Consider the following 23,463-nt stretch of genomic DNA (forward strand, 5'->3'; position numbering starts at 1 on the left):
TATATTTTTCTGCAGTTTTTTCCATGCGCAAAATCTAGAAAAGTCTGTATTTATCCCAAAGATCTTCTGTATTTCTTTTAATCACAAACTTCGCCACATATCAGTAACATGCATACCATACCATATTACTTTTACTTCGATGTCATTGGAGTTATGCAAAGAAAAAACAATTTAAATTTTTTAGTTTTAAGTAAATGATTTTTTTTTTTTAAATCATTTTATTTTTAGTTCTTATGGAACGCACCTTATAATAATCCTAAATTATCGTAATTACAATCGTTATAACATCGTAAAATTTATTTTTTGCAAAACATTTTTTTGTGAAATGCCGTGTATTTTTCTTATTTGAAAGACAGTCCCTAGATTTCAGTTTTGCGACTTGGTTAGGGGCGTGCTTGTGAGAAGCTGGGGGGGGGGGTAGGTCTATAAAGATGGTCACGATGCTAATAGGTGTTGAACTCACTTGTGCCTCGCCTTTCATCGAATTTTCTAGATGCTGAAGATATAACAAAAACATCCTCCTTGGCCTCTGCGTGATTCCGTAACACTTTCTTCGCGACCTTCGCATTGTTAATGAGGCTCGGTGCAAGGGCGCCAAATCCTGTACACATACCGATACATGCAATCCGTTTTAAACGTGACCAGCTTCGTTAAATCATAATATAAACATACGGTGTCTGTGTTTATTCATCTGATTTGTTCCCTTTCGGTTATCGTGGTTTTTTTCCCTTCCTTGTACGTTTTCTTTTTATCGGAAGAAGATCCGAACTGCGTATACTTTTTTTTTGTATTCGCAAAAACCTGCTCTTTGCATATTATCTGCTTGGACTTTGCGAAGCTCATATCCCACCGATATTGGTCTTATCGCTGCTGCGTGTGTATATTTTTCAATATTTTTTTTTGATGGTCTGGACGCCACTAGTGCTTAGTGTTTTGTTTCCTGATGCCGCCGATATTTTTATTTGTTGGCCTTTTTCCCCCATATCTCCTGGTCATAACCGAGATTGAATATGTGAAATCTCACGTGCTTTGTTAGTAGTATGTAGTTGATACTAGTTTATCGTGGGCTAAATGTAGGACAACTAGAGCGGAGAGAAAGAGATACAGTGTGCAAAATCGCCTAAACATCCGTTTCCCCGTTCGTTTGTGGAGTGGGATTGAAGCAGTCAGTTTTGTCAGCGAGGCAGCGAAATTCTTTATGCATTCAAAAATTTATATATTCTCTGTTCTTACGGTTGATTCAGTTTGATTAATACTATTCCGCAATGGCTATTGCGAGTTTTGAAACAATGCACTGTCACGTTCAAGCACATACGCGTTTTTTGTACTGAGCGAGCGTGCAGTGTGTGTCTTCAGCTGCTGCTGTTGTTTCAAGTCACGTGCCAATCGTGACGTCCGTGAGTCGATCCTTATATGCATGGAAGGTTACAGCGAGACGCAGCCGCTCCTTTACGATGGAGGTGAGTTTCATGTGAATTTCGACATGATGCATTACATTAATTAGTAATTTTGACATTTCTGCCAGATCACATCAGTTGTATTGCGTTTATTTATGTCTTCAGTCATTGTCTGTCCCTTATATTTAGACAAGCGGAATGCGTTTCTTTTGTTTCTCCTGTCAAAAATCCTGCAGCAAAAAAAAATCATGACTTCATATACCATATCTACTTCAAATAGTGCTCATACTAAGTTTTCATTCCTGTCGCGCTGGAGGCATACTTCCCATGTTCCCCCACGAACGCTGCGCTCGACCCACATACCGTATGACCATAAGGCTAATGACATCTTTATTGCGTGTCGGTTATTAATACTCTATCGTTTGCATATTTTTCCTATATTAAATGTCAAATTTACCTTTTTCCTGCCTGAAAGTGTCTCTAAAGGCTGGTCGTCAGTTTATACAATGACAAGGATTCATGACTTCTGAATCAATCAAAATTCTTAATAGGCTATAGTATGCGCGTCTCTTTCCCAATTTTTCGAGAACATGCTTTCAATAGATTTTATAAAAGACTATTTAATAAATATAGTGAGCTCTTGGTCCGCAGGCAGAATCGGTAATTTGATTATAAATGAATGAAAAAATTTTCTAATTGTTATTAAGTAATATATATTTACATGTTCAAATAATACTAGTTATAATTAAGGTAACAATATCTAATCACGAAAAATGCAGGAAAATTAAAGACTAGCTAACATTTAAATTCTTAACATGGGATATCGCTAATTATAGTAATAATTGTATATTAATTGTAGCAAAGAAAAGCAACTTTTGACGAATTTTGCTAGACCACTAAAATCACTGAAAGTTAGAAAAAAGGTATTGGACTGCAGTGAAAAAAAATTCAATTTGAGGAAACACTCATGACTAGATGATCATATTCCACCGAGAAAAATACGGGAAATTGGGATCTTAAATAAAGTAAAATATGAGACACCGCACCAGTTGCCGCTAATAAAACGTTGCCATGAGCGACAAAATCAATTGTTGCTGAAATCGCTAAAAAACTACCGATATATGATAAGTGGAAATTATAGTGAGTGAAGTGTAATTTAAGAAAAACATTAAACATACAAAATGAATTTATAGCATATTTATAGCCATAATCATTTATAAGTTATGAAAATTATCTTTATTACCGATTTTATTAAAATGCAAATAGGTCTTGTCGAAAGAGAACCTGACAATTGTGTAAAATAAGTCGGAACGGCCAAAAATACAGGGACGCTAAGTAAAATACTAGAAATCCCTGTATTATATATATTTTATTCCGGCATTTATATGCCCTGCAAAGTACTCGTCGTTATACTGTAAGTAAGTGGTCCTTGGAATTGGTTGACATTTTACTGGTTCTTCGGTTTAGAAGAGGTTGAGAAACGCTCTCTACTTTATAGGCACCAATGTTGGGAGTTATAGTGCGACTTGGCTCCAATTTAGGCTCTCTTAGTGTAGTTTGTTCAATGCCTGGTTTTGTGCCAAGGTGATGGAAGATGGGAAAGTGAACGGTGCGGAGCCATCTCTCAGTTTCTTCCCGTACGAATGCTTGAGAAGCGGGTCAAGGTCCCCGAGAAAGGGAACCCGGAATCGGGTTTTTTTTTCTGTCACGGAAGTAAAATTGAATTACTCTTTTGTTGCTTTCGAGTGAGTTTGCAATAAGGGATACAGATAGATTAACGTCCTCTATGAATAAGGGATGTTGCTTTGTGCGCGTTTCGTAATTTATGAACGGACGGTGTGTAAAAAGTGGATTGAAATGTTCAGAGGAGTTTGGTTGCTTGGATTGCTGTCATCTCAGGAATTTTGCTATTAAACGGGGGTATGATGAAATCAATGAATGTGCATGAAAATACTTTTACAAAAAAGTAAATCGAAGAATATTCATTCCAAGAATCTAATTCTTGAAACGGACTTTTTTTTTTTCTCCGATTTTATTTCACCTTGTTATTTACGTAAATTTCCCGAAATCTCGATTTCTAAAAGTATAAAATCTGTTCTTTTTCACAGAATTTAGATTTTCGGAATTTCGCAAATGCATCCGTATTTTCTTCCTATTAAATAAATCTGAATCAACAATGGAATTAACTTGCGATTTAAGCTGTAGAAAGTTAACTGTAAATGACTTCAACTGTTCTTTGCGCTCCAGACTGTGCCACGAAACTGGGCTGGAACAAATTTCGGCAACGTGATATGTCCGGCGGCAGAGTTCTGGCTTTCATCCATTCGTTGTCCTTTGAGCTATCTGGGAAGTGTACGATTACCGTTCATCAATTGATAGCTCTTATTCTGGTGACCTAAGGGGAAAAAAATGCGTTTACTTACATGCTATGAAAAATTCAGTAGCCTATGTGGCACGGAAAGTTTGCTCATCGAAGAAAATATCCAGTTATGATTGGGTTTTTTTATTTGCTTGTTTTTTGAGCAAAAACTTCTCAGTACGTCAGCCAAATATTCATCCTTTCAAAAATGTAAATTTCTTGGCAAAAATTGGATTCCAAGAATCTAATTCTTGAAATGGACTTAGTTTTTTCAAAGCGCAAACACAGGTGTCATTATTTACGGAAATTTTCTGAAATCTCGATTTCTCTAAAAGTGTAAAACCAGTAGCTTTTTTTTTTTTTACAGCAGGATTTTTGTTTTCGGAACTTGCCGCCAAATGCCTCCACATTTTCTTGTTACCGTATTCCCCGCATTAGCCGGCATTCCATGGAAATAGGGGGAAACCAGATTTTTTTTTCATGTTTGCGTCTGTTTAATTTCCGGCACGACGCGAAAAGCGAGGTTCAATAAGGATTACAGAATATAGTCAAAAGGCCAACAACAATATTCATATTAAGAACCGAGTAGATAAGCGAATAAGAGTAATTTATTTTTTATTGAAGAAAACTTGTTTTACACGAGAATTTGATTATAAAATAATAAAAATTGAGCATTTACTTTTTGCTCTAACTTAATTAACGTCAACATAATAAGAAATACGGATATGTATGCATGCATGTATTCTGCGCTTTTATTTCTGCATGTTCCAAAAATTGAAGAAATATGCTGTTGCTTTTATATCATATTGACTTTGCAATGCAATTCTTTCTGCTCATTCTACTCTTACACGCTTGATCAAAATACAAATATACATGACATGCTACTCATATTTCCATTTAATTCATAAAAGCAGTTCGTAAAATGTTCATATATCGTAATCGGGAATATATATATAAATAAAAATACAATAAAATATATTTTGCAGAATCAGTGGCGGGAATTTTCCGGCATGTTGGAAAATACGGGTATTCCCGGCATGCTGGTCTCCCTTGCTGTGCCCATGCCGGTTAATGTTGGGGGGCGGGGCGAATGCGGTGCTATATATAAATAGGGCAAGGATTCATAACTTTTTTCAATCGCGATCCAAGATCAGCTTCGTGACTCCTCGGACTGTTCGTTTTTCGAAATTAGTGAAACCAGTGACACAAAGAGCACATTTAACACCATGCTGAGTGGGTTTGTACAAATCATCTAGGAAGCCTCTATGCATCAAATTTGTGTCGTGATCATGACCCCCCCCCCCCTCCACCACCACCACCACCAGATTTTTCACCCCTACGGCCCCTACCATAGTGAATTTGCAGTGTGAAAACTAACAAATGATGATCGTCTCGAAGCTTTAGCCCTGCAGCCCCACCCTCGAGGGAAGGGGGTGGAATGGTCATGATCCATAGCTCGAGAATCTCCGGCTGTATTTGTACGACCCATCCCGTCAGTCCCTGGGAGTCCAGTTTGGGTCGTGATCATGGCCCCCACATCCTGGAGTAGGGCCCTAGGCTGGGATCTTTTGCGGGGGGCCCCCGGACCAGACTTTCACGGCCCCTCTTATGATGTATTTACAGCGTGAAAAAACAAAAATAATGAAAATCGTCCCGGGCCCCAGGGCTGGAGCCTTGCCAGCCCACCTCTTGTGGGGGCCATAGTCGTGATCCATAGCTCAAGAATTCCTGGCTGTAAGTGGATTTGTTCGATCCATCTCAGAAGCCCCCCAGCGAAGGAAGTTTGGATGGTGTAAGTGGATTTTTGAGCGACCTATCTCGGTAGCTCTTGCGACCCATAGGTTAAGAATCCCTGAACTAGGGAATCTGAGTCAACATTGAAGTTAACTTGCAACTTGAGCTGGAAAAAGTTGACATTGGTTGCGCAAGAGCTCCGCAGTTGGTCCAGGATAGAGCAAATTAAACACTTCTCTTATCAAATGTCTCTCATTACTCAAACGACCAAGTAAACACATGAAGATGACGAGGAGAAAAGAAAGGGAAAGCAGCTGTCACTGGTGCTACTGATGCCTATTTCATTGCACGTCTGTATCAAAGCAACCGGTTCGGCGAAAAGGGGGATTTCACGTTGAATCGTAAATCATCTTGGAGGGAAATCCTCCTATTTTATTTTTGTTTCGATCTACAATATTACTTCCAGAATATTTACGATTACTTGACGTGAAATGTGAAGCCCGAAATGTTTCCCCCTTTCCCAAGATCCGAATTGTGAATCCTCAATGTTTATTTCTTTACAAGGATAAAACTACATATATCAGCCCATACCCAGGTATATCTTATTATACTTGCATGTGTTGTGAATATGTTACGGTAAATGTGATAAAAAAATCCCGTTATTATGCATATTCACAATCCGTTTTGGTAAGTTTGATAATTTTAACGAATTTTTATCACATTTACGGGTGATTATGCAAATCTCCAGCTAGTGTTGGTAAATATGATAAATACTCGATGAAAATTACCCTATTCCCCGAATTTCCCGGCATGCTGGGAAACAGCAAGGAAGACAGGCGTGCCGGGTAATTCCTAAGTATCTGGACTCAAAGAATCAATTGAATTGGCTGATTTGTTTGTTCTGATCATTTTAGGATCCTTTTATGTTTTACAAACTACACACTATATGCATTAGTGTAGTTTGAATTTGATGTTTGTTTGCTTTTGCTGCCATAAATCTCAAGTGTATTGCGAATGTCAGATACTAAGCATATTCTTTTTTGTAGATTATAACATGAGCTGAATAGAAAAATTAGTACATTGTGAAGCATTTTTGTATTTGATCGTGTGTTTGAAATTTGAATAAGCAAAACATAATATTGTAATACCAAAGCAACAGCATATTTCTTCAATCTCTGAACATGTAAAAAAAACTTTGCAAAATATAGCATCTGTATTTCGTATTGGGTTGACCAGTAATCTAATCTGTTCCCAAGTGGCGTGTTGGTAAGATGCTCGTCTACCACCCTGAAGGTTGCTGATCCGGTCCCGGGTTCGAACCCGAGGGAGGATATAGGTAAGATATTTTCCCTAATGAACTTGAGGTGACCACCAATAGACAGCTTCATTTCCAACCCATCTCATTAATGACAGTAAATTGCAATATAGCGATATGGCTAGAGTTAGTGTTTCGTGAAGTAGTAATCTAATTAACGAGTCATGTGGTAAATTAATTTCCAATTTTTCCCTTTTTTCCTCCTTTTTCAAAAGTTTTAAGCTAATAAAATATGATAATATATAAATATTATCCTGATTAACATTTTCATGAATACATTGAAACTGACTTCACATGCTCTCAACTGTGTTTTTAAATCAAAAAAAAATAATTATAATTGAAATAATTACTAATTATAGTTTTTAAAAATTAAAATAATTAGATCGTCTGTCATACTGAGATGACTGGTTTAAATTAGTTCAATAAGTAAATGCTTAATTTTAATTATCGTTATCACATTCCTAGTGATAACACGTTTGTTATAGTGGAATATTGTACCCTTATTTTATTCAGATTCACGTTTTTATCCAGTATCTAATACAAATTAATATCAGTCTGTTGAATGCATACGGCATACCGACTGATGGGGGGGGGGGAGAGGAGAATATATATATGTGTGTGTGTGTGTGTGTGTATCAAACCTTGTTAATGAGTCGCTCTTGAGAGAGCAAAAATATGACTTAGTAGGCGTAGTGACTCATTAAACGGAGTAAACCATAGCTGTGCCAATTCCTGCCTGAGGACAATGGGGACTTCCAAAAAGTGACCCGGTAAGCGGAGTGACGTGTTAACCAGGTGACGCACTAACGAGGTTTGACACACATATATATGCACACAAATTACTTACAAAGTACTTAAATTTACTGGACATTTTGCTCAAACTTCAGTCTGGAATGATGGATTCAATTAGTGATGTTGATTATGAAATGTTGATAAATTTGAAGGACGCTAACGTTACAAAACTGATAATTTATATGTTTTTATCCTTATAACACTAAATTTAATTTTTATGGCAAAATATGTGTAGTGCATCCTTCACTTACTAGTGAAACTGATAATTGGGTAGACTTCAAGTGATTCCGCATGATTTCTTCCATATTTATCATACTTACCAACTTCTTTCAGAATTATGCATAATAGTAATAAATGTAGGAAAATTTATCAAACTTATACCTTTGATTATAGATAATCTCTAATTTATCACATTCACCATGACCATGGCTGAGACTAGTGGGGTGGGGGGAGCAGATGGGACTAGTACCCTGGGCGCTGGACTAGAAGAGGTGCTGAATTCAACCTCTAAGTGCTCTTTCTGCATTACACAGGGGTGCTCAAATATGTGCTTGCCCCTGGCTGACAAAGTTGTGGCCTTGACCATAGCATATATATATTCTTTCACATAATGTATTTGATTTTTATTATTAATACCTTCTTACATATATTTGAGAAAATTACTGACGATGCTCCTGCAATTTCGATTTGTAGAAGTTCCTGAAATGCCTTATTCTCTGCTTACTGCCAGAGCATCAAATGGTAAGCCAGAACCAATAGTTGTTGAAGAGGGTACAGATGACCAATTGGTAAGTATTCATATGTATTTGGTTGATATTATCTGTATTTTCTTAGGCATAAAATAGTAATTTGCCCACTGTAGTTCTGAAAATGAACCTGAACTTTGGCAAGGGTTTGTTTTTTATCTAAAGGGTGTCCCATAAATTCCTAAATAGTTTAAAAAATCATAAAAATTGAAGGAATTTGTATATTTTAATGCAGTTTGGGAAAAGTTATTCTCACTAAGGGGGATTTTTTGGTTTTGAAAATGACTTAGATTATTTGTTTGTCACTAGAGGGCACTGCACGAAAGAAAATCACTAGGAACATGCAAATCAAAGTCCTATAAAATGGAGGGGGTGCAATTAACAGCTCATTTCTGATTTTTACCATTGCTGTGGTTTTTATATATGGTTTTCATTGTGGTGTTGACAATGTGTGGACAAAGCACTAGAGTAGAGTAGCAAATCTGAGCCCCAAAAGTTCTAGTTTCTGGATAATCCAAGGCACTAAAAATTTTCAAATTTCCAACTTGAGACCCGCTTTCTCACTTCCCCCCCCCCCCCCCCCCCCAAGAACCCAGCTTCTTTACTTTCCAGGAATACTACACAGTACATACATATTATACAGTAATTCCAGTTTGAAAAAGACTGCAGCCCTATAAGCTAATGGGTAACTGGTGTAATATAAAATATTAACTCCATTCATAATATATTTTTTATTTTTTTAATATATTTTTGTCTGTATCAAAAAAATCTGCCTTTGTGATAACTTTTTCACAAACCACATTTGAATATACCAGTTCCTTCCATTTTTAAACTATTTACAAATTTATGCTACACCTTGTACATAGGACTGCAAAGGGTTAATGCATTTCCAATGCCATTCTTATAATGACCCCTTTAAGATTACAAGAAGCGACGTGTAAATTTGGCTTCTGAGCTATCGAAAAAATGTAAAAACTAGCATTCGGGGGCGGGGGGGGGGGGGGGGTCTTTCCGTAATCATGATTGTGGGGAAGGGGACACTACAGAGTACGAGTAGCAATGAAAAACTGATAAAATCTCTGGTTAATATTTTAGTGAATTTTTTTTGTTGAAAAGTATTGATTTCTTGATTAAGATATTTGAAATATTTTTCTGTATAGGAGGTCAGTGGTTATGTGCCCAGCCTGTTCAGGAGAGTACTGTTCCACTTCGCATCAGTGCTGTCTTTGGGTTTTCTTCCTCTAGTTATGAAATGGCGCCCAACATGGGAAGTCTGGTTGACTTACAAACCATGCAGCGTTTCAACTGCAAAACTTCTCATACTCAAGGTGAATTTAATTTTTCAACAGCAAAATATTTTTATATCTAATTATATTTTAAATGCTCACCTTTTCTATTCTGTGAATGATCCGCAGATCGTAATCTAACTTTGATGCAGGATGTAAGTATTGTGTAGCGTTCATCACTGATTTTATACATTAACATTATTTAAATGCATCAGTATAATTTTTTTTCTTACTTTCATTTCTCGTTTCAGGATCTGCACATGAGCCATGGTGTGGCGAATGTACTTTTGGGTGCCGCCAGTTCCTCATTACCCACAGAATTCATTTATTCCAGGTCATTGTCATCAGTAAGCAGTCAGGATAATGACTCCATGAATTTCAATTATTCTCCGGTGAGTGTTGACTGGCTTGTATGTAAAGGTGCCTTGTTTGTGCTTAATATTATAAAAAAAATTTGTGAGAGGGTTTTACATTGTTTTTCCCTAACCATAAAATTTTAATCTTGCAAAACAGTAATTTTTGAATTGATCCTTTATAGGTCTCTGGGATAATAATTTCCCGCTTTTTTTAAATAGGATAAAAATAACGTATCCATGGATCTTTTTCCACTAAAAAAATGATGAAAAATCTTTCTTGGTCTTTTGCTCTATAAAGGGTTAAACCCATAGTTCATATCATTTTTACCAGCTTATCTCTAGTCATAGACATTTTATGCCATTTGAGTTTTCTTTCCCACATTTCTCCATAACTTAGCTATTTTTCTGGCCAACAGATCAGGTGGCAGGAACAATATTGTGTACAAATGACTTTGTATGAGAAGTCCAGTTCATTTAGTGGATCTTTCAGGATTAAGAAATACTGTAAATGTACAGGACAAAGATAAAATGTGATGTTCAATGTGTGAAAAACTATGTACAGTGACACTATTTACATAACAATGCTCAAGGGACAGGACAGAATGTTGTGAGCGAAATTTCCTACTTTAAAATATTTTCAGTTCTAATATATTATTCGGGAATAATAGAAATCTGATGCAGATAATCAAAAAGTTGGTCATTCACATTTTTGCTTGCACAGGACATTACCTGTGCGCCACAACAACTTTGTTTTATCTGATATCTCTGGAATCAAAGAGATTGAAAGACGTTTATGGGCAGAATTGGTGTCTCCATTCAGAGATTTACCACCATCACCACCTCATGACATCAGGTTTTTAATTTTTGGATGTATATTATCAGATTCCAATTATGTGTCTTCAATTAGCAATTCAATACATCTCCAGCCTTTTTTTATTAAAAATTCCCAGATTTGTTGAAGGCACATGATTTGAAATCTGATAAAATGTGGTAGGTCCAAAAATAGTAAGTTAATGTTGTGAGAATGTTTTGGATATGGGTCCCTTTGGAGGCACCAATTCCTACTGTAAATGTCTTTTCGGAGATATCATGTAAAACAAAGTTAAGGCATGGCAAATTATGTCTCATGTAAATGACAAATTTGATGTCATTTGATCACATTGACATGCATAATGATCTGGTCACATTCAAGATTCATGGAAAAGAATTTAGGAGAATGTGTTATTCTTTGATCAATATATTTGATACATATCAGATAGATAGAATAAAGAAGTGTTATAGATGGAATATTGTACAATATTTTCATTGCACAATGCTTAGGATACATTATGCAACCTTTTAGGAGAGGATTTATCTTATCAGATATTCCATTTTAAACCACATTTGAGAGATGTATAGGAAGCACCCTACCTATATATTTGCTCTTAGCAAATAGGGTGATTGCTAAAGAGATAGACTGTAATTGTAATCAGTAAAAGTCTGTTTTTGTTTTTTTAGTGTGAAACATGTATTGTTATCTACCAGATTATTATCTCAATAATTGGCTATACATTTTTATCATTGCAAGCCTTTGCTTGAAAAATATTGGCTTTTGGAAATAAAGTAAATATAAATGTGATTATCATTTCCGAGGTTTGGTTTACATATTCTGAATGCTTATATTTTCTTTCCCATTTCAGAATTTTAGTTTGAAAGATAAACTAACAATATTGATATCATTTCATGAATTTTTTTGATTAACTTTTATCCTAATACAAACTTTTATTTTTTTTTCCTTGGTTTTTATGCCAAGTTCAGAATTTTTTTTTCTTAACCATTGTTAGTCATTAAACATTTGTATTTTTATTTTTCCCACTTAGGCTAGCTGCTACCGTTATTTCATCTATAACTGCGTGAAATATGTTTGGGATTCTAGAGAGGCAACCTTCAAAAGGTTGAGGTATGTTTTAATGATACTCAATTGCAGTGTTGTCAAAATACAACAATAAAAATTTTTACGACTTTGAATAAAAGAAACTCCACAGATTTCATTTTGTAATCTATTATTTTTAGAGTGATACATTTAATATATTCAAATTATTTTTTAATGCATTTAATTTGTGTGCATATCTAATTATGGATGTACTTTTTTAATTTTAGAGGCTATGATTCCAACACTCAGTGTTCAGCATTTCTGGAGAACTTCCATGGTTTAGATGCTGCTGAGCAGCAACAAAAGTATGTGATTGTCAAAGTTATCATTTCAAAAGGGGTTTTTTTTCCAATTTCATGTCATTATACTTGAATTTATGCTTCATTAATACCATAACTTTGGGGGAGGGGTAAGTCTTTTCTGTTCATTGCGCCAGTAAGACAAAGCCCATGAATTCTGTTTGCTAATAAGATGGTCCTGAACAGCTTTACAGAATAATATTCGGCATAATGGAAAAACAATAAGTTAATTGTGTTCTTGAACCAAGCTCACAGACCTCTTGAAACCTCTTTTAGGGCCCCTGGTCAATAACTACTGTTCTTAAATACTTTCTCTCACAAAAAACTTCTTTTGACACGAAAAGGGTGGATTAGTCATTATACCGAAATGCTATATACAGTATACCTGTTTTACAATTGAATATCATTTCCTTACTTTTTGTGTGTTTTTTTTTAAATTTCAAAGTACATTCACATTGATTGTGTGCATAAATTGACACTTTCACAATAGTTTTTATATTTTATAGTATACATATGTGGATATTTTAGTTAAATTTCTTTTTCTCTCTGAATTGCAGACTTCAGTTGTTTGGACCAAATACTATTGACATTGAAGTGAAGTCATATGGACGTTTATTTATTGATGAAGTGAGTATAGAATTTTATAAAGAAGAAAAGGCTCTTCATCTTTTATTTTTGTTACGATACATTATTTACCAAAATTTTTTTTTTTTTTAAATCAGGTTCTGAATCCATTTTACATTTTTCAAGTGGCTAGTATAATTTTATGGGTCTTGGACACCTACTATTATTATGCCGGTTGCATTCTAGTCATATCTGTTATATCCATTGCGATTTCATTGATTGAAACGAAGAAGGTAAGTTTTATTTTGTGATATCTGTGTAATTTGTTTCATTTGTACAACTTTTTTATATTCTAATAACACATTTACATCTGGAAACAAAAATTCTTGTTAAATAAATAAAAAAAACGTGTTTGAAAGCGAGAATTTTTTTTGTTGTAAATTTGGAAGTGCTATTAATCAAATATATATGTATGTATGGCCCATTATGTTAATGGAGTTATGATTTAGTTTTATACGTAGACAAGAAAAGGGCAATTGCTTAATTTTAATGTTATGTAAATAGTGTGTTGAAGGTGTCTGTCTGCTCTCTGAAGAGACTTTTTCAAGCCTATTAAGTATCGTGGTACACAGGAAGCTGTTTTACAAAATTATCATACCAAAAAATAACCAGTTTTAATACACGTCAGAACATTTTCATATTAAAATACTGTTTTATAACGAACTTACGGCAAAAATTTCCAGATGTAAATTTGTTAATAAACAATACATATTCTACACGAAAATGTCCATTTGGGTTTGCATTTTTCTGTATCGACATAAATGGAATTTTTTACGAACTTTATACAAATATACAAATACAAATACAACGCCACAACAGGCAAAATGCCCAACGAGGTGGCTGATAAAAAGATGCCCATAAAAATATGGTTGTGTTCATTATCACCGTATTCATTATCACAAGTGCCTGAATATATTATAATACATATATATAACATCGGGATATGTTCAGTACAGAGGCGTATGCAGGATTCACTTTTCTAGGGGGCACAACATATCTTCCTGAGAACTTTCAGTTATTTACCTTCAAAAAGGCTTTTAAATGACCAGAATTTATATGAGTAAGATTGCAGATAAAAATATTTACTTTTTGATATTTTACTTATTTTACAAAGATAACATTTTCACATTTGATTATCTTGTGGCAGGGTTATTATCACAGTGGGCCTTTGTCCCTTCCTGTAAACGTTCTTTTTCAGCTATGTTTCATGCTTTGAGACTGGTGATTAATTAATTTGAAAGGCACATCTAATAGGCTGATGACATGCTTGAAATCTGCAAAAGTATAGTATATTTTTATTATGTAAAGTTATTAATTTATATTGTATACAGATTTTCTCCAGTGTTTTTAAAATACAAAAGATAAGAGGTATATAAGTGGGAATTTAACCACTGGTTCATGATAAACTAGGTCTAAATAATGTTTATATTAATGGGAATGTTATACAGGGTGAGCAAAAAGTCCGTAGAAACTTTAAAAAGGAATAAAAACCAGAAAATAACTGAAATAAAAAACACCATTACTAGGTAATAGGATTTTTTAAGACAGAAAAAATAATATAAAAAAAACAGCCAGTAGGTGGCACTGGTACAAGCAACTTCAATGGAAATATGCAAATGAGACGGTTATAAGAACTTAGGCTTCTAATCCACAACCAGTTCACCATTGTAAACAGTGTATGTGGACCTGCTGCACTCTGCCATTGCTGGATTTGTCAGTGGCCTACCGATAACCCTGCAAACCATTTTTTATTTCTGTTGTTTTTCTGGTTATGAATTTTTATAGTTTTTACAGACTTTTTGCTCACCCTGTATTTGTATGTGAAATACTTTCTTTTCAAAGAGAAAATGTTTTTCATTGAGTAATTGAATTTTCTGAATGTTCAATTTCTCAGTGTATTTCGGGCTGAAAAAAAATACCATCTCTTGATTACAATGTTTTTCATTCATAAAATCACATTTTGTTTCATATTTGTTTTTATCTTACAGCAAAGAGTGCAGTTACGAAATATGGTCGCTCATTCGAACAGCGTCTCAGTTACTGTATGCCGTAAAGGAGAAGATCAAGGTGAAAATTAACTATGAGTTTCTAAAAGTTGTAACTAATTTTTTATAATTGAAATCTTTGTGGGCCGAGAGATTGAGATTGAAGTCAGGAGTAATATAATTTAAGATAAGAGTTACAATGTAAGACAAGTTTTGTTTCACTGGTTTAATATTTTTTTTTAGAAAATAATTTTGAAGATGTTCCTGCATCTGACTTAGTTCCTGGTGATGTTATTGTAATTCCATCGGATGGTTGTCATATGGCATGTGATGCAGTGCTCATAGCGGGAAACTGTATAGTTAATGAAAGCATGCTGACAGGTAGGATGTGTTTCTATTAAAAGCTTACGAACTTGGTTTATCATTTCACTAGGCCTATTTCTTTCGTATTGGGTAAATTTCAATCAACAATCGTAATAAAAAAGTTTGGGTTCATAAAAGATACTTAGACACATACATGAGTTAGAGTATTCTGTTCAAACATTCTTTTGAACACGAGCTATAATAGAAAAGGAGGAAAAGCAAAAAACAAACATTTAATCCATTTCTATGTAAAATTTGAATTAATGGTTTGATTTGTATTGACCACTGTGCCGACTACGGAATCAAAATTTTTGATGGCATTGTTGCTTTTGGACTATGTCTGTATATCTTGGGACAATCTTTATGCAGTCACAATGAATTGAGCCAAAGATAACATTATGTTTGCAGCATGTTAATATTATGAGAATAGTTTGAAGAAAAAAATCTGGAAGTTTTATTTCTCTTTGGTATTTGCAGACTATAATTTCAGTATTTACTGTTGTAAATTTTCAAAATGCAAACTGAAATTTCGTAATAGGTGAGAGTATTCCTGAAACAAAAACACCTTTAACCAAACAAGATGATGAAATATATAGCCCAATGATTCACAAGCGACACACATTGTTTTGCGGGACGCAAGTGATACAGACCAGATATTATCAGAGTGATCAAGTTCTTGCTGTGGTTGTGAGAACAGGTAAGCACCAACTTTAGTGTAATGAGGATTTTTGATGTCATTTTATCAATAATAAACATTAGAAATATATGCAAATTATGTCTTAAATACATTTTTTTCAATATTCATGTTATAGTCATGAGCAAAAAAGAATAAATGATAATTTTATGGGTTGAAGTGGCTTAGAAGCATGAATGTTCTCTTACATTTTTGAAATTTACAATGTTTCATTTTCCTAATTTACAACTGTACAATATTTGTTTGTATCTTGATATTCATAGGTTTCAGCACTGCTAAAGGAGAATTGGTTAGATCAATTCTCTTCCCTAGGCCCATGGATTTTAAATTCTACAGAGATTCTGTGCGTTTTGTGATGCTACTATTCTGTATATCAGCTGGTGGAATGGCTTACTCGATCTATTGTTACATCAGTCGTGAGGTTAGGACTAAGCAAATTTTTTCAAAACATATATATTTTTTATTTAGTTGAAAGATCTATTGAGTCATGATGCTTTTTACTGAAAACTCGTTGTTTTTCTGTTATATTCTTAATAGGAAGGTGTCAAAGACACCGTAATCAGAGCTCTGGATATCATCACAATTGTAGTTCCTCCTGCTTTACCTGCTGCAATGACTATCGGCACAGTGTATGCACAAAGCAGATTGAAAAAGCAGAATATTTTCTGTATAAGCCCACCTCGTATTAACATCGGTGGGAAATTGAAATTGATCTGTTTTGACAAGGTAATGACAATGGTCTGTTCTCACAAGCATAAAAACAATTTCAATTTTTTTTTAATTTTGGTTATTACATATTGATGATACATACTATTACTGAAAAATGCTAGTCTATGGCGATAGTTGAGAACAAAGATGATTTGAACTATTGAAAATTGTATATAATGTTTTCCTGCTCATAATCTGTGGATTATATACAGTCGATCTTGTTTATAAAGTTTTTCCCACTTATTTTTTGTGATCTCATCTCTAAGTAATTTTCATTAAGATTTCCCGTTTTAAGCATTTTTTTGCTTTAACATTTTTTTCATGAAGTTTTTTGTGAAAAATGTTTTTAAGTGTGTGTGGGATCCACACACTCCCTGTATATTAAAAACCATCAGAACTCCTTAGTGCAGATTATAGGCAGCTGTATTTTATATGAAAGCTGATTATAGAAATAAATATTTTCAGAATTAATTTGCAAGAAATAAATTTTCAAAGAGTTATAGATGACATAAAATATGAAAATAGAAAAATACATATTTTCTACAAAAACATGGTAAATAACCCCTTCCACTCCTTACGACTTCATTATTGGTGAATGAAATTTTTCCTTATGCTGCTGCCGACTGACTATATGATAGTTTTTCTCAAATTAGCAAAATTTGCACATGCAAATTACATGCAGGAGCTTTTAGTAATTTGCATGAATCATTTTATCAAAATTCTTTATGCTGTTGAAAAAAAGATTTTATAGCCAATACAAAATTTTAATATATTTCTTGTGAGAAATATTTATTGATCATTCGAGGTGACTCCTGTAAATGTATGAAGCTAAAAAAACTATTCTAGAGGAAACATAATTTCAGATGGTTTGATGCATTTTTTATTTCATTTTGATTGCTTATTCAAAAAAAAAACCATTTCAGTGTTTTGACAATTAGCACTTCTATAAAGTTAAAAAAAAAATTAATTGCTGAAGTGAATGGTCCAAATATTTTAGGATGACACTTGATGCTCATAAACATGAAATTGTAATGGAAATGTAAAGTGTGTTAAGTTTATATAAAACACTGTTGACTTTTTTTTAGACTGGAACGCTCACTGAAGAAGGTCTTGATCTTTGGGGTGTCATACCAGCAGTTAATGGATGGTAAGAACACTTATGAAATCAAAATATTTTGTTGTAAAATTTGATTAGTATCAAAGTATGATTGAGTAATGTTAGTAAAATAAACACAAATTGTGATGAAATCAAATTTTTTTTTGTTTTAAAGAACAGTAGCCAATTAGAGAAAATGCTTTACAGACTGACAGTATAGCTTACTTATGTGTTACAATACCACCATCTTTCAAATAGTCTAGTCACAGCCCCAGTCAAGTACTTGGGCCATTTACACTTCTAATCGCATTTGTCTATTTTTGTTATATGATGAACCGTAGCCACAATGGTACTCTATATAACTATAAATCCCTGTACAATATTTTTTTTCAAATCTTATTTGAAATTGCATATATCAGTTTCTCAAAGGCCACTGTGGTAGTAGAGTGGCCATAGTAACACTCTCACTGTGAGGACCCGTGTTCAAACTCTACTGGCGCCACAGTGTTGGTTGGCTTTCTATGGTACTCAACTCTTCCAGGCACAAGTGCGGGCTGATCTCCCCATTAGTCTCTCTACAGAGAGAGAGAGCAACAGGCCTGCAACGATACAATTACTCAGTCATCATACTTCAGTCATAGTTGGAAAAATTGATGGCAGATGGCAGCACTACACAAACTTTACTTTAGGTTCACAACGTGTGCATACCCATTCCAACATGTACCAACTTGTCAGAAGTTCCGCAAGGAATATGGATGAGGTGCGTGTGTGGTTTCTCAAAGTGTGCATTGTTAAATTTTGTCAGGAGCGTCGCTGTGAGCTGGAGATGTTGATTTTTGTACCTGTTTATGGTTTTAAGTGTTCTTTTATATGGGGAAAATGTCCACTAAACCATTCTGGGGAATCGCAGTTGAACTATGAATTGGGTAAAGGAGCCATTAAACTTCTCTAGATACAACAACAACATCCTTTATCATGATAAATTCCTCTATAACAATATTTCGAAACTGCTACAACATTTATATTTCACTCAAAATCATCTTCGACATATTTTTAAATTTTTCATCAGTGTTTGTTCTTTTGAGGATGTTTAATAATACTAATATTTTGTACTATCTACTGTCCGAAAGTGTGAATGAAGTCGACGTGAAGCTACTTTCTGTGTAGTAAACAAAAGTGCTGTGCAGTAAATCGTGTCAGTGTGGAACAATGAACTGGATTTCATTAATCAATTGATCAAATAAACTTCTTGTTGTGAGTAAAAAATTTTTATAGTAGTTCTAACAACGTCGCAGAAGAGATGCCAACAACAGCATAAATTTGGTGGACACTTATGACAGTGCTATCTCTCAATATAACTATAACCTCTCTACAACGGTATATGTTTTCTTGGCCCGTAGAGTATCATTATATCAAGGTTTCAATTTAATTGTATGTAATGGTTTATCATGTTTTGTCTTTCCTGGTAACATTCTCATGCACCTCTTTTTATCTGAAAATGGAGGAGGGTCTTGTTTCCTCTTCTTCCTTCCCCCCCCCCTCATATTTGGGCTAGTAGGTTGTAAATTTCTTCTTGGAATGTGCCTGAGTTGTCAGTTAATAGAAAGAATACCCATCATGGGCTATTATTCTATCATGAATTTCCTATTTCGATTTTCAATGAAAGAGAAAAAAATTATTTCCATTCATTATCGTTGCAATTTGATTTTCGAACTTTTGAGGTAGTGAAGTTTTCAAAGAAAATGCTGTGAGACAGAAGTGAAAATGCAGTTATTTTTGATGGAATTTGTTCAGAATGAAGTTTCCCTTTTTCCTTCTCTATTCTGGTACTTAATAATTTTGATATTGGTTGATGTTTTTAAATTTTCTTGGTAGGTTTGAAGACCCAGAAAAAGACTGCAGGCTTATAGATGATCGCAGCCCATTGAAAGCAGCAATGGCTTGTTGTCATTCATTGATCGTAATTGATGGTGAATTGAGAGGTGATCCATTAGACTTGAAGATGTTTCTTGCCACCAAATGGGTAAGTGGTATGCTTTTAATCAAGTTTATGTTGAGCGTAGATTTGTTTTGTCTGATTTGAAAAAATGTCTTTGATTTGATTGATAATGCTTCAAATTCAACTGCTAGTCAATAGATCCTATTGATATTTTTTTGTTTCTTACAAAAATTCTTTTGACTTAAAATAGATTTGTCTATATATACAGACACACACACATAATCAAACCTTGTTAGTGCGTCACCTGGTTAACACGTCGCTCCGCTTACCGGATCACTTTTTGGAAGTCCCAATTATCCTCAGGCAGGAATTGACAAAGCTATGGCTTATTCCGTTTAACGAGTCACTCCGCTTATCAAGTCATATTTTTGCTCTCCCAAGAGTGACTCATTAACGAGGTTTGACCATATATATATATATACATATATATATAAAATCTTAGTCTATTATTGCAAATATTGTGCTTTGAAGAATGATTCTTTTCTATAATAGATGTTGTCGTGAGAATTTTTGCCTTGGGGGAATTTTAAATCCTTTTCAACGAATTAATTGAATTGAAAATGCTTTTCCCCTTTCACTGTAATTCTTATTTTTTTTTAGTATCTTTTTCTCTCCAAAGACTTTTTTGTTTTTCTTGGCAAAATCTCAATGCACAATTACTCGTCAAACTTTTCTGAAACAATGTGACAGCCTTTGACTGATAAGCATCTTCAAAGCAATGCAGTAGAGTTTTATTACCAGGAACTACACCCATACTAACTTTTTGTTTTGAGAAGTCTATTGGCCAAAGGTTATATAGGTTTCAGAAATGTAAAAGAATTATGTTGATGCAGACTTTGATGAATAGAATGGTCTCTGACATTTATAAACTTTAGAACGCTTTAACCAAAGATAAAATCCAAATATTAGTCAAAGAGGGGCAAAGTAACTTCTGTTTCTAAAATAAAATCGATACAAATATATTAAGAAATAAATCTAATGGTTTTCTTTCCTGTTTTGTGTGTTTGAGAAACTTGCAGTGGGGAAAAAATCTTCAACTGTCATTATAATATTCTTAAATTGGAAAAAAAAAAATTTCTCTTTGGAAAGTCAATTTTTAAAAATGTAGTTTTATGTATATTTTTATGTGAAAATATACTATTTTTTCACAACCATTCAGGACATGGAAGAACCAGGAGCTGAAGCAACTAAATTTGATTTGCTCAATCCAACAGTTATGCGTCCTCCACCTTCAGAGAAAAAGACAGTGGTGTGTACTGGAGGTAGCAAATCTGGTGATAGTTTGGTAAATATTTATTTTTTTATTGATTGAGTGAGAATAAAGGAAACTAATTCAGTTTTCATGTTATGGCCGCTGTGGTGGTCGAGTGGTCAGTGACTGACTCACATTGTGGAGATCCAGGTTTGAACCTCACTGTTGCCACAGTGGTGGATACACTTCTGGCACAACTCACTAGGTAGTAAATTGTCCATGGTGATTGACCTGAGTTGTGCTCGGTTTGAAAGAAAGTTTTCATGTTAACAATGTTGAAATCTTATCTTCATTCCTAACATATTGTACACAGGAAGTAAAATAAGTTGATTTTTCTTTTTTGTCACTTCCTCAATATCTTTGGCATTGTCAATGGACAGATTAGCCAAAAATACCTTCAGACAAAAAGTAGTGCCAAGTTAAGGCAGCAAAGTGGATGCTGTTGCTACCAAATTTTGTTCCTTAAAAAATAAAAAAGACTAACCATTCTTCCATTAACTGAAAAATTCCGCCTAAGAAAGGCTTCAATGTTAGTACATTATTATTTATCATTACGAGCTGCACTCTTCTGTGAGTGAAAAGGTATAGTCCTCAGATCAAGAGAAGAGTTACACAGGGTCCATTTTGGCGCGAAAAAATTATCCCGGGTTGCCAGTAAAGGCTGCAAATCGGTTCTCCCTGTTATGAAGGTATTCTTCACGCTTCAGTGAACTCCATAAGTCTTCACACTTGAGTGAGCTGCACTTTTTGTGTTGGCGTTTGTTAAAAGATGTACTTGAAAATTGTTATATATTTTGGAAGTAAATTTTAAATTTTTTAATTTAAAAAACTTGAATTTTTATTAAATTTAATATTTTGAACTAAAATATTTGATACAGAAAAAAATTCGGAGGGAGTAGTGATCATTTAGTAATAAAGGGAGTAAAATTACTTCAAATTAATAATTAAATTCCTAAAATAATAAAATAAATTAATTGGTAAATTACTTTAAATTAATAATTTAATGCAAAAGGAGTATTATTAATATAATAATTTATTACTACTGTAAATTATATGGCATTTTCTTCGGTTTAATTTCTATACCACAGCAAGAGAATGCCACCTGCTAGCAATTGGCCATTCTTCTGTTTACCTTCTCTTATAGCCATATCATCGTCTTTTTTCCTTTTTTACTTTCTCCACAGAAGCTACTCATATGGGCTTTTTAAATAGGTGACAAATGCGGAAGTGACAAATAAAAAGATTGAGCATGCCTTCTTGTCAAGTTTGCAGTTACGTCTATAGCCACCTGAAGGGCATGTCCCCCCAAGGGCAGGGCTGACAGGGATCCAGCCCTGGGGCTCTGGATGATTCTAATAATTTTTAACAACTATAAATTCATTTTAGAGTGACCCATCGAAGATTCCAATCTGAGAGCCTGGCTGCAAGATTTGGGGGCCATGCTTAAGGGCATCGGAAGAATGGTCCTCTTATGCTGCAGCAGGGATCCTGGCTGGGATCTATCACCGGCCGTCCATTCTGAATTTACAGTGTGGAAAAAAAAGGAGAAAATTATAAGAATTTTCCTATAGGCTGGATTTTGTCAGCCCATCCTTCGTCTTCAGCTTGTCTGCCACTATGAAGGTTACCATCAAGGTCCATGGGTTCGAATCCGGGCATAGAACATTCGAAGCAAGTTCTTTACCTACCGAGCCTAGGGCGACCACCGATGGATGGAGCCTTCATTTCCCACCCAACTCCACTGGTTGGAAATTACCGTATGGTGATATATGACCGGAGTTGGTGTGCAGTGTAGTAGCCCATCCTTCTGGGGGCCATGGTCGAAAATGTTTTATACGAGCAGTATTCGGTTTCAGCTTGATGCATGGAACTGATTATTAAAAAAAGGCTGGAGTTTTCGATCCCTTCTGCGGAATAAAAAATAAATTTTTTATATTAAAATAATGTGCCGTAAGTGCTCGAGCAGCCGGGCCGTCTTAAGAGCATGACTGGCTTTCCCGGGCCAAGTGATTTTTCTGAGGCCCTACCACGTAAATTCTGGAAAATTTCAACCAGATCTTATTTTTGTGAATCTAATGCAACAATGCCTTAAGACGACACTGTCAAACAGCCGGTGTCTACGCAGCAAAAACACTGCGATGACGACGCTATCGAGAGCACTGTCGTGGCGCTTTTAGTGAAATTTCCAGGAGGCCAAAATAGCGCTAAAGACGCCAAACGGGAAAGCGTCGTTGCTAATGCGCTATTCTCGATGGGCAATTGCTTTACCTAAAAGTAAATAATTGAATCGTCCGACGTGACGTAGCCAGTGTTTTTCTCGTGATCGGTGGACTATAATTTCCCTATATAGTAAATTGAATCAAAAAAACTTTGATATGCTCCATAGATTTTACGTATAAGTTTTTCTGTTTTGAAAAAATTCTCTATTGTATGCAATTAGTCTTTGTTAAGAAATTCATAGAGTACTGAAAATATTTTATATATATTGATAAACCGGTAGTTTGATCAAGTCCAATGTGAAAAATACCCATTAAAGACTACTTTTA

General features: G+C 34.6%; 1 protein-coding gene across 4 annotated transcripts in view; it reads left to right on the forward strand.

Annotated features, from left to right (window-relative positions):
* The window catches only part of anne (polyamine-transporting ATPase anne boleyn), a 73,436-nt gene that overhangs the window by 20,370 nt on the left and 29,603 nt on the right, over nucleotides 1–23,463 (forward strand). For 3 of the 4 annotated variants that reach the window (XM_089241527.1, XM_089241524.1, XM_089241525.1), the window contains 15 exons: nucleotides 8,291–8,385; nucleotides 9,504–9,671; nucleotides 9,881–10,021; nucleotides 11,845–11,924; nucleotides 12,125–12,202; nucleotides 12,754–12,823; nucleotides 12,919–13,053; nucleotides 14,809–14,887; nucleotides 15,049–15,186; nucleotides 15,707–15,865; nucleotides 16,126–16,283; nucleotides 16,400–16,588; nucleotides 17,656–17,717; nucleotides 19,542–19,689; nucleotides 20,825–20,950. In XM_089241527.1, coding sequence (XP_089097653.1) covers nucleotides 8,302–8,385; nucleotides 9,504–9,671; nucleotides 9,881–10,021; nucleotides 11,845–11,924; nucleotides 12,125–12,202; nucleotides 12,754–12,823; nucleotides 12,919–13,053; nucleotides 14,809–14,887; nucleotides 15,049–15,186; nucleotides 15,707–15,865; nucleotides 16,126–16,283; nucleotides 16,400–16,588; nucleotides 17,656–17,717; nucleotides 19,542–19,689; nucleotides 20,825–20,950 — 1,815 coding nt within the window. In that variant the 5' untranslated portion in view covers nucleotides 8,291–8,301. Of the gene's footprint in view, nucleotides 1–1,172; nucleotides 1,461–8,290; nucleotides 8,386–9,503; nucleotides 9,672–9,880; nucleotides 10,022–11,844; nucleotides 11,925–12,124; nucleotides 12,203–12,753; nucleotides 12,824–12,918; nucleotides 13,054–14,808; nucleotides 14,888–15,048; nucleotides 15,187–15,706; nucleotides 15,866–16,125; nucleotides 16,284–16,399; nucleotides 16,589–17,655; nucleotides 17,718–19,541; nucleotides 19,690–20,824; nucleotides 20,951–23,463 lie in introns of those variants that run through there. The other variant, XM_089241526.1, reaches the window with a different exon arrangement.

Source organism: Pholcus phalangioides, unplaced genomic scaffold, assembly GCF_987345545.1.
Source record: "Pholcus phalangioides strain wild (caught in Gottingen) unplaced genomic scaffold, Ppha-v1.0 ptg000014l_1, whole genome shotgun sequence".
Classification (NCBI taxonomy): Eukaryota; Metazoa; Arthropoda; class Arachnida; order Araneae; family Pholcidae; genus Pholcus; species Pholcus phalangioides.